General features: G+C 41.1%; 1 protein-coding gene across 3 annotated transcripts in view; it reads right to left on the bottom strand.

The window, feature by feature from the left end:
- The window catches only part of ap3b1a (adaptor related protein complex 3 subunit beta 1a), a 95,391-nt gene that overhangs the window by 47,350 nt on the left and 34,557 nt on the right, over positions 1 to 13,484 (bottom strand). For all 3 annotated transcript variants that reach the window (XM_036587635.1, XM_036587634.1, XM_036587636.1), the window contains exons 9-19: positions 12,409 to 12,506; positions 12,271 to 12,325; positions 11,489 to 11,560; positions 11,313 to 11,375; positions 10,957 to 11,089; positions 9,966 to 10,075; positions 9,511 to 9,687; positions 8,425 to 8,611; positions 4,270 to 4,400; positions 3,859 to 4,012; positions 3,607 to 3,772 (exon numbers count right to left, since the gene is read on the bottom strand). In XM_036587635.1, coding sequence (XP_036443528.1) covers positions 3,607 to 3,772; positions 3,859 to 4,012; positions 4,270 to 4,400; positions 8,425 to 8,611; positions 9,511 to 9,687; positions 9,966 to 10,075; positions 10,957 to 11,089; positions 11,313 to 11,375; positions 11,489 to 11,560; positions 12,271 to 12,325; positions 12,409 to 12,506 — 1,346 coding nt within the window. The remainder of the gene's footprint in view (positions 1 to 3,606; positions 3,773 to 3,858; positions 4,013 to 4,269; positions 4,401 to 8,424; positions 8,612 to 9,510; positions 9,688 to 9,965; positions 10,076 to 10,956; positions 11,090 to 11,312; positions 11,376 to 11,488; positions 11,561 to 12,270; positions 12,326 to 12,408; positions 12,507 to 13,484) is intronic.

Raw genomic sequence — 13,484 nt, 5'->3', positions numbered from 1 at the left:
TTTCAGTTACATTCAACTAAATATCTACTAAATTGACCATAATTATCTTTAAACCTGGCTCTAATCCTAACTCTAACCTCAACCTCAACTCAAAAGCTAAACCCAGCCCTAACCCTGGTCCAAAACCCTAACCCTAGACCCACCACTGTTTACAATCTACTGAGTTTTAACAGGTAGTTTGTTAACAATTTGAACATCTGTAGATAATCTATAGGGGACTATAGTGGACTATCCAGATAAAGTGAGACCCCGTAGGCTAACATTTTAGATGACAGCACCAGAGGTTAAAACTGGAAAACATGTTTTAGCATTTAAAAACAGCCACAACAATTCAGTAGGCGTTTGTGTTGGACGAGTAACTGTGGCTGCCTCTTCAGATGAGCTACCGAGCCAACATTAACCATGATTGACGGGATGATTCATCTTCTACATGAGGACCTTTCCTCTCCTCAGTGGACAATGAAACATGTTCTCACTGTTTCTGATCTAATACCAGCCACAGTAAGTCAGTAGTAGTTATTTAGTAAACTCTTAAAAACAGACGGTTCTTCAAGAGTTCTTTCTGAACTCTATATAGAACCATTTGCATGCTTTAATGTTTTTTTGCATGGTGAAAACGTTTTTCAGATTGAGGGGGAACCTTTCAGAAACCGGTTCTACAAAGAACCAAAAAGGGTGCTTCTATTGTTAGCTTGACATCGTCACTTGGTGCTATATAGAACCATATACACACTCTCCACCAATCTGAAGAACCATTTCACCACGCAAAGAACCATTTAAGCCTGCAAATGGTTCTATACAGAACTCATGGTTCTAAATACAACCACTGACTTTACTGAAGAACCCTTGAAGAATCATGTTTTTAAGTGGTCTTCAACAACACTTCATTGAAAGTTTTAAAGACGTTTCTTAACACTACTATTATTAATTATTACTTGTGTTAACAAATCATGAATTACTCTTTATTAAGTAACTGTTCATTACGCATTAGTTATTACTTAGTAACTGATTAAGTACTAAGTAAGTAGTAACTTAGTCTACTTAATCGACACTTTGGTTTGTTATTGGTTTACATCTTATTTGCAGATTAAGTGTGTAATAACTGCTGCTTATTGCAATGAAAATAAACTAATATGTTTATATGAAAAAGTGATGTGAAAATTAACTGGTACTAATGAGTTAGTATTCTTAATTATCTATTAATTAACCTTCTGATTCATTGTTATTAATTACCATTTTGAAGCCCAGTAAAGTGATCATTTTCACTACTAATTACGCTACAAGCTCATGATTAAGACCAGACTAGTTACTGATCTTCGTTTCTCTTTACTTGTTTTTGTGTCCGCTCAAGTTCAGAGAAAAATAAACACACGTTATCAATTAATGTTTGTTGTAAATGGGAGTCCGAGTACCCGCAAACATCCCTAACGTTAGGATCGGGGAACGAAAAGTCATCATGTTGTGTATAAATAACCCTAATTATGAGTGAGGTGAAATTCTTCTGCTCTTTTTTTAATAAATGCAGTTTTTGAGGCTCCAAAAAAACACCTCAACTGAGGATACTTGGTGTTCCGGTGCAGCGCATGCACACACAGCACCCTTGCTGCCTCCATTAGTGACCAATTAAACAAACCTCTTTCACACCCTCTCTGCATTTGGACTCCGCTGCGGTTTGATGTAATTAATAGCGCTGACCCTGAATTTCCACAACAAACACCCTCATTAACACACACACACACACACCTCAGATACAGCGTAACGTCCTCATTAGGAGCTGCTCATTTCACTCTAATCAGTGGGAGTGAATCCAGGACGATGCGCGAATGATCTGGGGTAAATATTTCACTGTGTTTTTTCTGATCGATATTGTGATCGTGATTTAAACTGTGATTGTTTTCTGTTATTTAAGTCCAGGCCTGCTTTTTTTGGTCAAGAAGATCAACATGTCCACTTTTCTGCCTTAAGACTTGAACATAGTAGTGATATTTTATCGTTATTGTGATAAATGTCATGACAAACGATTTGGGTTAAAAATCGAATTGTGATTTTTATGTCTATTGCAATCGCAAATGCAAGCGCCAGGACTTTTTTCCACCCTTTAAGAAGACTAGCACAGGACTGAGACTCTGAAACGCTGAATGTAGTGAGCCAGACCGGCACAAGCTCTGCATCACGTCAAATTTCCCCACTTAAAAGCCAACGTCAAATAACCGACCGATTCATTTAAACCACGTCTTTGTTTCTACACTGTCTCACGGTTTTATCAGGCCTCCCCCTTCAGTTGGCTTCATTTATTCATCCTTATGAATATTCATCCTTATGAGGGAGTTCTCTGCAAATTGCAATTGAAATGTGGTCTTAAGTCAATATTTATGTAAGTTACTCTTTTATTTTTTTTGAATAATCTGAAAGTCAATGCAAAGGTTAAAAAAGTTCAACTTGGACAGATTAGGATTCAGGTCGTTGACTCCCAGTCATTTCAGTTTATCATGACCCAATCCATCATTTTCCTGCTTGGATTTTAAATTTGGAGGTAAATAACAGTGTTTAAATATATCAGCTTTCACTGCTCTTTAATGTTGCGCAGAAACGTTTGAACCGATGTTTCACACCTTGACCTGCAGGCATGAATCATGCCAACACCCGCTGCCTCCTGAGCGGGCAGACATGTCGCGGCGGTCAGATTTATTTGCATTTATTTGCAGAATTTTGATGCGGGCATCCCACAAAACTCAATGGGCTGGACCCATCATGCCCCGTACAGCAGCTTCTGACAGAACCGATGCTTCCCACTGAAAATGAATGGGATACACTGCGTCGCGCTGACGTGCCGGAGGAACCTAAATGCACCATCAGGTAGGTCTGAACTGTGTGTGAACACACTAATAAAGATCCAGCAGCTGAATGAGGCAGTGAAATTTCTGTGCTTCACTTTTCCAAAATGCAATGTTTTTTGTTTTTATTTTTATTTTTTTTTGGCAATTTTCTCCCAATTTAGTCGTCATTCCACCCACAAGATAGGACTCCCCCAGTCACACGATACCCCAGGTGCTAGGAGGGTGAAGGCTAACACAGGCTTCCTCCAAGACCTGTGAAGCCACCACATGTACATATAATGTGTCTGGACGTACATAACTTGCATGTTTGGGGGCTGTGGGTTGACCAGTGTGTTGCTGCACTTAGCCAGGAAGCTAACACCGTGGCTAGAAAGCTTGCTAACTCATCAACCACACAGCAAAACCACAACAACAATGATAATAATGCATTTATCTCGACTTACTGCTTTTCATACTGTCTCTCTGTGTTTATTTATCGTCAGTGGGGACAAAATAAAAGCTTGTCTTTTAAAGGTTTGTGTTTAGGCGCTGGTTAAATTAGCATTAAATTGGTCGAAAAGTTGCAAAAATCTGCATGTGAAATTTATGTACCTGGGACCCAAAATTGCACCAAATTCCACTGAAATAAATCCAGTTTCACTGTGAAAACTCTACAGATTGGTGCATTTGTGAAAGTGCTGGAATATGATCAGCGTATTGATCAGATTGCTGGAATGTGATTAGTGTACTGTTAAAGCAGTGGATTAGAGTAGGCGACTGTGGTCGGTACCTGTCTTTGCTGGCTTTCTTTCCTTGCTGGAGTTTCTTGTTTTTCAGAGTTTTCTTCTTCTTCTTGTCAGTGCCTGAGTCACTGCTCTTTTCTGATTGGCTGGAGCTCTTCTCGGAGTCCTCACTGCTTTCACTCTTATCCTCGCTCTCAGCCTCGCTGCCTGACTCTAGACAAACAAAGATTACACTTCAAAATAGGAACAGTTTAAAGATATAAATCTTCCTCTCGCACACATACAAGCACACAATTTACCATCACTGCTGCTGCTGTCGCTGCTGTCCTCGCTGCCGCTGCTACCGCTGTCCGAACCTTCGGCCTCCTCTTCCTCTCCGGAGTCGGAGTAGAATTTATCATCATCTGATTTGGCAGGTTTGGTTTTGCTGACGGCCGAAGCCCATTCTTTTGCCTGTAATAGGTACAAATACACATACAAACTTGTCTTTATTTATGGATTACTATAGAGGAGGTACTGATGTGCTTAAACCTCAGAATGTTTAATCAAGAAATGAATAAATAAACAAGAAAAAGAAATACTTATAAGTAAACAGCAGTAAAGTAAAAAAATAAATAAATTAAAAAAAAAAATCGGTGTATTGCAACTTTGCTGAACATCATTTGATACTGCAATAACGATCAGAGTGATGAAAAAGAGGTGATTCTTACTACTTCCACCACCTCCACATTTCTCACAGACTGGTCAGGAGCCACATCTGGCCAATCGGAGAGCTCAAGGTAGCCGGTGGCTTTAGAGTTCAGAGTGTGAGACAGCGTTCCAAGTTGAAAACGATCCCGATCTGAGAGAAATAAATGGATAAAAAATTATGATTCTGGCATGTTAAATAGGAGAACTTTGCTTTTACATGACCAAGCAGTAACATCAATACACCTTACAAAGCTATAATGGCAAAAAACGCAGTTCAAAGTAAAAACAAAACTGGACCAAGAACAGAGCCTTGTGGAACACCGCAAATTGGAACGTCAAGCACAATTTACACATGCAGCTCAAGTCTGCTGTCAGTCAAAATGCCCCTCAACTCAGCCTACACCAATTAGCAACGAAAACTGGCTGAAATGCCACGACATTCAACGCCGCATAACACTGCATTATACTGCCTTAAAGCCCATTAGCCCCCACTGCAGCAGGTCATTAGTCAGTGTTAGGGTGAGCTGTGCTTGAATAATGGAACTTCACTCCACAAACACCTGAGAAAAACACACACGCAGGCCTTAACAAGGATTATTAGAAATGACAGCAGCAGTTAAATGTCTCACAAACATAGCGGTATGAATTCATGCAGCATTAGCGCAATATGGATTAATACAGCAACTCCCTCTCTCTCTCTCTCTCTCTCTCTGTCCGTCTGTCTGAAAGGTCTGTATTAGCACAGTAATTTATGTGTTTAATCACAGGGAAGCGAGGGGCTGCTGACCTCAATGACCTTCAGAAATAGGCAGTCACACCAGAGAAAATGAGATGCTCCGACTACTGGACGGGGGTTAGAGATAGAGGAAAAAAAAAGAGAGAGAGAGAGAAAGAGCGAGAGAGAGAGGCTGACCATAGCTGGAACTAGTTCTCTGCATGACAATCAGTTAGAAAGTGTTAAGAAGTGCAGCCTGACTGATGTATCGTTGACTGATATTAAGGTAGTGATGCACTGGAATGAAAATTTTAGGCCAAAAATTGGAAAAAAAACGTTTTTGTTTTTTTTTATACTTGTAAAAGAAACAATGAAGAGAGATGATAAAGAAAACCCATTATTGTTGACAAAGTCAGTCGTTTCGATAGGACAAAACATTACAAAAAATAAAATTAGCATAAAATAATTACAGTACGTCCAGCGCCCTCGACAACTGAGAACGGTTGATTAGTGAGATCAATGAATTCCATTATTTGTTAGTTATATTTTTCTTTTTGTCTCTGGTTTGTAAACGTGTTAATCATTTCATAAACCAAATGTACAGATGCCGTCTGTGCACGTATAGGGACTTCCAGCGTGTTTTGCTGTGTTTTGCGTATCGAAACATGTTTTCAGGCGCTATCAGACCTGCAGTGGAGAAGTTCTCGGGCTTCCTGATGCTCCACATTAACAGAGATTATTAATCTATTGTCTAACGCTCCTCGGAGCAACTGTGAAATAGCTCCACATGGCTGATCTTCACTGTTGACCTGCTGATCAGGCTGTTTGACCAGCATAAGAGAGTGAATCTCGGGATCAGTGTAAATGTGCTGATAAAGCACTGATAATGCATTTAAATTAACAATGTGCTGAAATTTTGGCCACCGAAATTTTTTCACCTGAAAACAGTTACTTTACTGAAGTACTTTTAATTTTCAGCCAAAACAGTGACCAAAAAACACTCCTTTGCTCTCCTGCGCCGGTCAGTTCAAAGTAAAAACAAAATAGGACCAACAACAGAGCCCTGTGGAACACCACAAATTGGAACGTCAAGCACAATTTACACATGCAGCTCAAGTCTGTATCAATATAGTCTCACCTTACAAAGGTATCGGTATCAGTGCAAATGTGCTGATAATGCATTGATAAAGTATTTAAAATTAACAATGTGCTGAAATTTCGGCCACAGAAAATTTTCACCTGAAAACGGTTGACAGTACTTTTAATTTTCAGCCAAAACAGTGACCAAAAAAACACTACTTTTCCCAGCTCTCCTGTGCCGGTCAGCACAGACACGATCAAACAGTTTGATGAGTAGATCAACAGTGAAACTTAAGCTGTCCTCAGCTGTTTCTATACGCTCTTTAACTTACATGCTTTTAGGGCTGCCGCGATTGGTCGGCACAATCGATGACGGAGAAAATGCATCGACATCAACATTTCAAATCAATGCATCTTTTTTTAAAATTATTTTTATGCATGTCAGGGCTCCAGACTGCAACTAAAAGGGTTATTAATTAAAAGTTATTAATTTGTGAGTTATAAAATTCATTAAGTCGCCAGTGGCCACAGGTAGCAACTTTGGATTTTTTATTTATTTTTTATTTTTTTAATATATAAACTATATTCAAGCACTTCATGCAAAAGTACAACCACAGAAAGATATTTCAGAACTTCTTGGCTTAAAGGAATTTGCGTGAATTCAACACAGCCTACATGACAGCATGTAAACAACTACCCTTCACCAAATTCACCAAAGTGGACTGGATGTGTCGAAGATGCATGATAATATGTATGACAAGAATCAGGAACTGTGGAAAGCAGAGATACTTAAATCAAAGAGCTGATCTGAGGTGTGTTGACAAACCTATTGGTAAACTAAATCAATCAACATTATGGCTTATGTGAAACTTCAGCTCTATAAATTCAACATCAGCACCTATTTTTACAGCAGTTGAGTCAAACTAGAAAGCAGCTCTGAGGCTACGAGAGCCTTTCCTTAACAACAGGTCCTCTTCCAGTGAGCTGAGGCTTCTACATGGTGAGGCCTGGGCATAATTCTACAGAGACACAGTCTAGTCCTGTTCTTTTAACTCCCTATTAAGAGCTATTCATGCTTATAAATAAATAATTAAAAAATACATTCACGCGACAAAGCTCAACACAATAAAACATCATGCCGGATGACAGCTAGCATCAATCATTCAGAGAGTGGTGCATCCTCTACAGTTAACCCCAAAATCTGGAGATCCCACTGTCTATGCCTTCAACCCTCCATCTGTCCATCCATTCGTCTACCTGACCACCCATCCGCGAGGGACCCAAACCAACGGGAATGTTGCACCATTAATGTCTCCATCCGACTAAGTAATTGCATTATCCTGCAGCAATTAAAGTGTGGAGAGTAGGAGGGGAAAGGAGTCGAACAAGGGAGGGAAACTCTCCAGAAAGAGCACAGCCAGCGCTGACGGAGAATTCAACACGCCATCAGACACCTCACATCAAATTACTGACAGTCCAACAATTCAATCAGAATTTCTGAGAAATAGTACGCTGAACCCGACCATAGCAGACATAACTTTACCTGAACCCGACCGAAGCCCACAAAATTCTGTATGAACCGACTGTAGCCATCAAAATTCTGTCTGATCCGACTGTAGCCCACAAAATTGAGTCTGAACCGACTGTAGCCCACAAAATTCTGTCTGAACCGACTGTAGCCCACAAAATTCTGTCTGATCCGACTGTAGCCCACAAAATTGAGTCTGAACCGACTGTAGCCCACAAAATTGAGTCTGAACCGACTGTAGCCCACAAAATTGAGTCTGAACCGACTGTAGCCCACAAAATTCTGTCTGATCCGACTGTAGCCCACAAAATTCTGTCTGATCCGACTGTAGCCCACAAAATTCCGTCTGAACCGACTGTAGTCAACTAAATTTATACAGTTGCGTAACATGACATAATATGAAACATGATAAAATAGTCATACTCCCCAGCCCTAATTGCCAGATATTGTCAGTTATGAGAATGTGTAACTCTTCACCGAAAATATTTAATAAAACTGAATACTTATTATTATAAAATTATGAACACTTGCTTAAACACTTTGTAGTTGACTCCTAGTGATGCATATTTGCCAAAAACAAGCCTGAAAAAGATCTGAAAAGTGACTAAAAAGTGGCAGCTACACAAATAACATGAGCAGACAATCTAATACTAGAAAATTACAGAAAACAGACAAAAAAATGGCGTTTGTAGAAAAAGATCTCTAGCAGCAATACCACAACAGAGAGAGAGTCTATCTGGGATCATCAGATCAGTAAATATTATTCATTAAGTCTGATTTTTATTCATCCCTAATGAGAAACGAGAGCGAACGTAGCGAAGAGCATGTGGGTGAAGCTCATGACGGAGGTACCTTTGAAAGCAGACTGCAGCACAGGGGCGGGTTTGGGGGCCAGCAGGATGCGGCGGGCGTATTTGCTGAGAGCTCCACTCTTCTCGTTGGGAACAATCAGCTGCCGGATGAAGCGGGTACGGTCTCTGATGTCGTAGTTCTGATCATACTTGCCCAGGTTTAGAATATACTGCGTCAGCAGCTTCGTCTGAGCGGTAGAGAGAGAAAGAGAACAGAGAACATGGAGAGCTTAACATACTGTGGGAATTAAAACCAAAGGCATCTAAAAAAAAGTGACATGCAAATGTCTTTAATGGCAGCCCTGCAAAAACACCTGTCGCTGCTTGTAGTTACTGATTATTACTATTTTGACTGTAAATCACATATGAAAACGAAGGGTGTCTGACTTTTGCACTCACACTACACACAAATGCACCCACGACGGTCTCTTTCACTGATCTCACTAAGAGAGGGTGTGCAGGGTTCCCGTAAGGTCAGACTAGTTTAAAGGTGAATGATGGAGGTCTTCTCTTAACGGTCATCATGTGTGTGTGCGCAGATTATTAAACCACCAGGGCGTAAAGAAAAGCAACATTAAAAAATAATCATGTGGCAAAGCTGCTGACGGATTGACGCTGCGGTAATGAAAACAGAAACGTGCAAAGACACGCACATACCATGACGGAGAACATCCCACACCCACTCACAGTTTTACCCTCAAACTGTGCATCACCGAAATTACATATTACTATCATTACATTTTAATCATCTCTGGTGTTCATCATGACCTAATCACAGCAGTGGCTTTGTGGCCGATACTGATATTAAGGGACAAAAATCCTGTTATAAAATGGACAGTTCCAGTCCTAAAATCTGATTGGCTGAGCCGCGTTCGAAGCCGTTGTAAAATCCACGATATACCGCTCCTATGACCGCCTCACAACAACTGAACTGCGTATTAATAAAGGACTGTTCTTTGACTCTCATGCTGCTCGCATGAACCACCGAGTATATTGATGAAATTATAATCCGAACAACTCCACACTGCACACCCACAGGAAGGACCTAGAGGTAAAGCTCTTTAGTCAGTGAGGTGAGATGTGGTACCTGTTTAGAGTTGGTGAGGTACAGTTTGGCTGCCAGGTTCACAGTCTGTAGTTTGACGATGTCTTCTTCACTGGTGAAGGTTTTGGCCATTTTCCTCAGAACATCTGGAGCGATTTTGGGCACGTGCTCACAATACTCACCAATCAACCACAGAATACTAGCTCTCGCCATGGGCACCTACACACATAGGCAAACACGCATCAGACCTTATCAACTCATGACTCCTTAAACTGGAAAACTTCCCCAAAAATAGAGCTCGGCGTATGTACTTGTGTGTTAATTGTCTATATTCCACTACTACCTAAATAGTCCACATCTGCATTTAAATGTACTATAAAATGATTCGGAATCATATGAAACAAACTGACTGAATCAAATCAGAGTAAAATGAGAGATTTTATTATGAGCTGAATAATTTCCTAAAGAATCGTAATCTGATTGAATCAGTGTCTTACTGTGATGTTGTCGAACAGTTTGGCCATGTGTTTGATGATGTCGCTGTGTTGGGAAGGCTGGGTCTGTAGCAGCTTCTTGATGACCACCACACTCTCGGCCACTACGGTCTCTGTACAAATAAAAAAAGTGCATTTATTTATTTGGTACCCTTTTAGTAAACCCCAAACACCCATCAGAGACAATAGTGCCAGTCTTAGCATTAAACTATACAATCCACAAAATCTGACCATGTATATTGTCACTGTTGCACAAAAACCTTGCATCTCAATTTTTGTCACTTATTATTTTTTGGCATAATTTGAAATCTCACTGACATTACAAGTTAAGAAATGCTTTTCCGTCTCCTGTCTAGTTACCATTTTGCAGATACGAGATTTTGTTCCGACAGCGACGAATTACTATTTCATTTTCAATCAAAAAGGCCATTAAATACACGTTCTTCAGTTTTCAATGTTGGGGGAAAAAACACAACACACCTATTTAACAAAGTCAAATAGAAGCCTCAACAACTAAACATATCAATTATTTTTCCATTTGCTCTATTCTTTTCAGAGATTCCTGGTCAGGTTTTTCAAAAAAAATCTGCAGGGCTATTTTGCCACACCTTTAAAGTTCAGTCTCAGAGGTTGGTTCATTTTCTGCTTTTCACAATACGATTAATCCCAACAAAAACACCACCCATCATCAGAGGGCAGTCGACCAGTTTAGAGAGCTTCAGCCATTGTTGGCTGAAAAGTAATTTCACTGCATTTGGTCTCCTCAGCAGGAAGAAAGATAAACTCCAGAACGGCGCCATCTTCAGGCCAGCTGAAGCATTATTACATCAGGACTGAAGCATCATTCAGTACTTAAGGAAATGCTGAGTGTCTTTCTGCGGTCCAGAATGCGAATGTAGTAACTTGTGAGTAAAGAAATATGATCATGTGATCCTAAATATCTTCACAAAGACAGCAACAAAAATACAAGGAAGGGTGCAGGTATCTATTTTACCGTCTCTGTTGGAGAGCAGCAGCACCAGGCCGTTGAGGCAGGCGTCCGTGATCTCAGAGATATTGGTGGCGCACCTGCCGATCGCCTGGATGGTAGCAGCTGCAAACGCTTTATCCTGGCTCTTAACATACGTCTGAAACATACAAGCACAATCGTCACGCGCCCTCTTCAAGGGGAATTCCACTGATATTTCTACATTTCTGCACCACTGAGAACTATTTGAGAAGCTAGCTTTTCCTACTCTTTACCAATGTCTGAAACACTCAGCACAAAACGTTTTTTTAGGCCCACATGCCCAATATAACCTCCCAGTGCTCACAGAGGACAAATAAATAAGAAAGAAACACGAACAGTACCTGGAACTCTCGGAGTATGGTGGAGATGTTGGCTTCATTAGCCAAGTTTGTCAGAATCTCCAACTGTGGAAATATGTACATTACATTATATGCATCACTCACCAAACACAAACACAGCCACGGGGTAAAACGTTAAAACTGAAGGGAACACTGCAAACAAAAGCTCGTTTCATCACCTTGAGTGTTTTGATATGTGTAGCATCTGTTGATCTCACGTAGAAACTCTTCATGAATGGCTCAAACAAGCCCTGAACAAACAAACATACACACAATCAAAACTATAAAAAACCCATACAATGCTCAGCCTCTTGGCTCCCTTCCTAGCGGCATGGCCCTGAATGCTTTCCCCTTTGACCCCCCCCCATACGGTACTAGATTGTACCATAATCATGATCGGGTCTGGATTGTACCGTAATCATGACCAGGCCTCATACGGTACTAGATTGTACCGTAATCATGAGCAGGTCTGGATGGCACTGTAATCATAACCGGGTCTGGATTGTACCGTAATCATGACCAGGCCTGATACGGTACTAGATTGTACCATAATCATGAGCAGGTCTGGATGGCACTGTAATCATGAGCGGGTCTGGATTGTACCGTAATCATGACCAGGCCTGATACGGTACTAGATTGTACCGTAATCATGAGCAGGTCTGGACTGACCGTAATCATGAGCAGGTCTGGACTGGACCGTAATCATGAGCGGGTCTGGACTGAACCGTAATCATGAGCAGGTCTGGACTGTACCGTAATCATGACCGGGTCTGGATTGTACCGTAATCATGATCGGGTCTGGACTGTACCGTAATCATGATCGGGTCTGGACTGTACCGTAATCATGACCAGGCCTCATACGGTACTGGACTGTACCGTAATCATGAGTCTGGATGGCACTGTAATCATGAGCGGGTCTGGATGGCACTGTAAACATGAGCGGGTCTGCATGGTACTATACCTTTCTCTGGATAGACATGGTGGCGATGTTCTGCAGCACGACATATTGTACCTCTCTAAGGAAGGGAAAGAGTGATACATGAGTATGTAGAGGATAACTTGCGGAGGAATGAAGTGTGAGCATATGCAGTATTATTACCTGTGGCTCCTCAGCAGTCGCACCAGAGATTTGGTGATGACGCTGACTTCGTGTTTAGGGGCCAGGTGCCAGTACAGCTGTGCCACACACATTACCACCTGCCAGAGAGAAACAGAGTGAGTGAGTGAAGGACTGGGGGAGGTGTACAGTGAGAGAAAGAGAGTGAGAGGAGGAGACAGTTCAAAAGAAAAGACAAGTTAGATAGTGATAGATTAGGAAGACTTTCAGGATGTAATGATTTTATCTTCCTCAAATTACTCTGACCCCAATATCAGACTAGGACAAAAGGTTACAACTGTTACACACACAGTGAGAGAGAGAGGAAGAGAGGGTTTGAAGAACCTCAGCTGAGGTGATTTGCCAGAAGAAACAGTGTGTCTCCTAAAGTGATGTCATGGCTGATGGACCCCCCCCCCTCCTCTGTTTTATGATAGAGCTGTGTCAGGTGTGTGAGGTGCGTCAGCTGTGTCAGGTGTGTCCTTGGTTTGTCGGACATCATTCTGTTACATTCAGCGTCCTCTACAGAGCAGGAACACTTTCAAAACCACACATGCAGAACACAGAGGAGCTTCTCTGAAGGCCTCATCTATTCTTCAAGAGCACCCTCCCTCACTTACTGCAGCACACACCAGTGTGCTCCAGCACCCCCTAATTTTAAGGTCGGCAACTGTTAAAACACAATAATAATAATAAAAATAAACAATAATAAATAATACAGAGATCTGACTGTTTATTTTTGGGGTGTTTATTCAATACATTGAGCCCAATCGCCTTCCAACAGCTGGCCGCTTTAGGGGCTATACAGAGATAAAGGGCCAGTTCTGAACCCCAAAGCAGCCTAATACTGTTTTGAAAATTTAAACAGAATCATCTAAACTAATAATAATAATAATAATAATAATAATGTTTTATCAACCGCATCTTCCGCTCAGTGTGAGTTCCAGCGTAAATGTGCCATATATCATCAATCTGATTGGTCGCCACTTAGTTAATTGGCATGAAGTTCGTCCAGAATGAGAGAGCAGAGAGAGGATATCGTCTCTCGCCTCGTTACAGTGCAATATAGTGGCAGTTTG

Source organism: Colossoma macropomum, unplaced genomic scaffold (assembly GCF_904425465.1).
Source record: "Colossoma macropomum unplaced genomic scaffold, Colossoma_macropomum, whole genome shotgun sequence".
NCBI classification, from domain to species: domain Eukaryota; kingdom Metazoa; phylum Chordata; class Actinopteri; order Characiformes; family Serrasalmidae; genus Colossoma; species Colossoma macropomum.
Note: the sequence above shows the minus strand (reverse complement) of the source record. Positions and strands in the feature narration are given on the sequence as shown.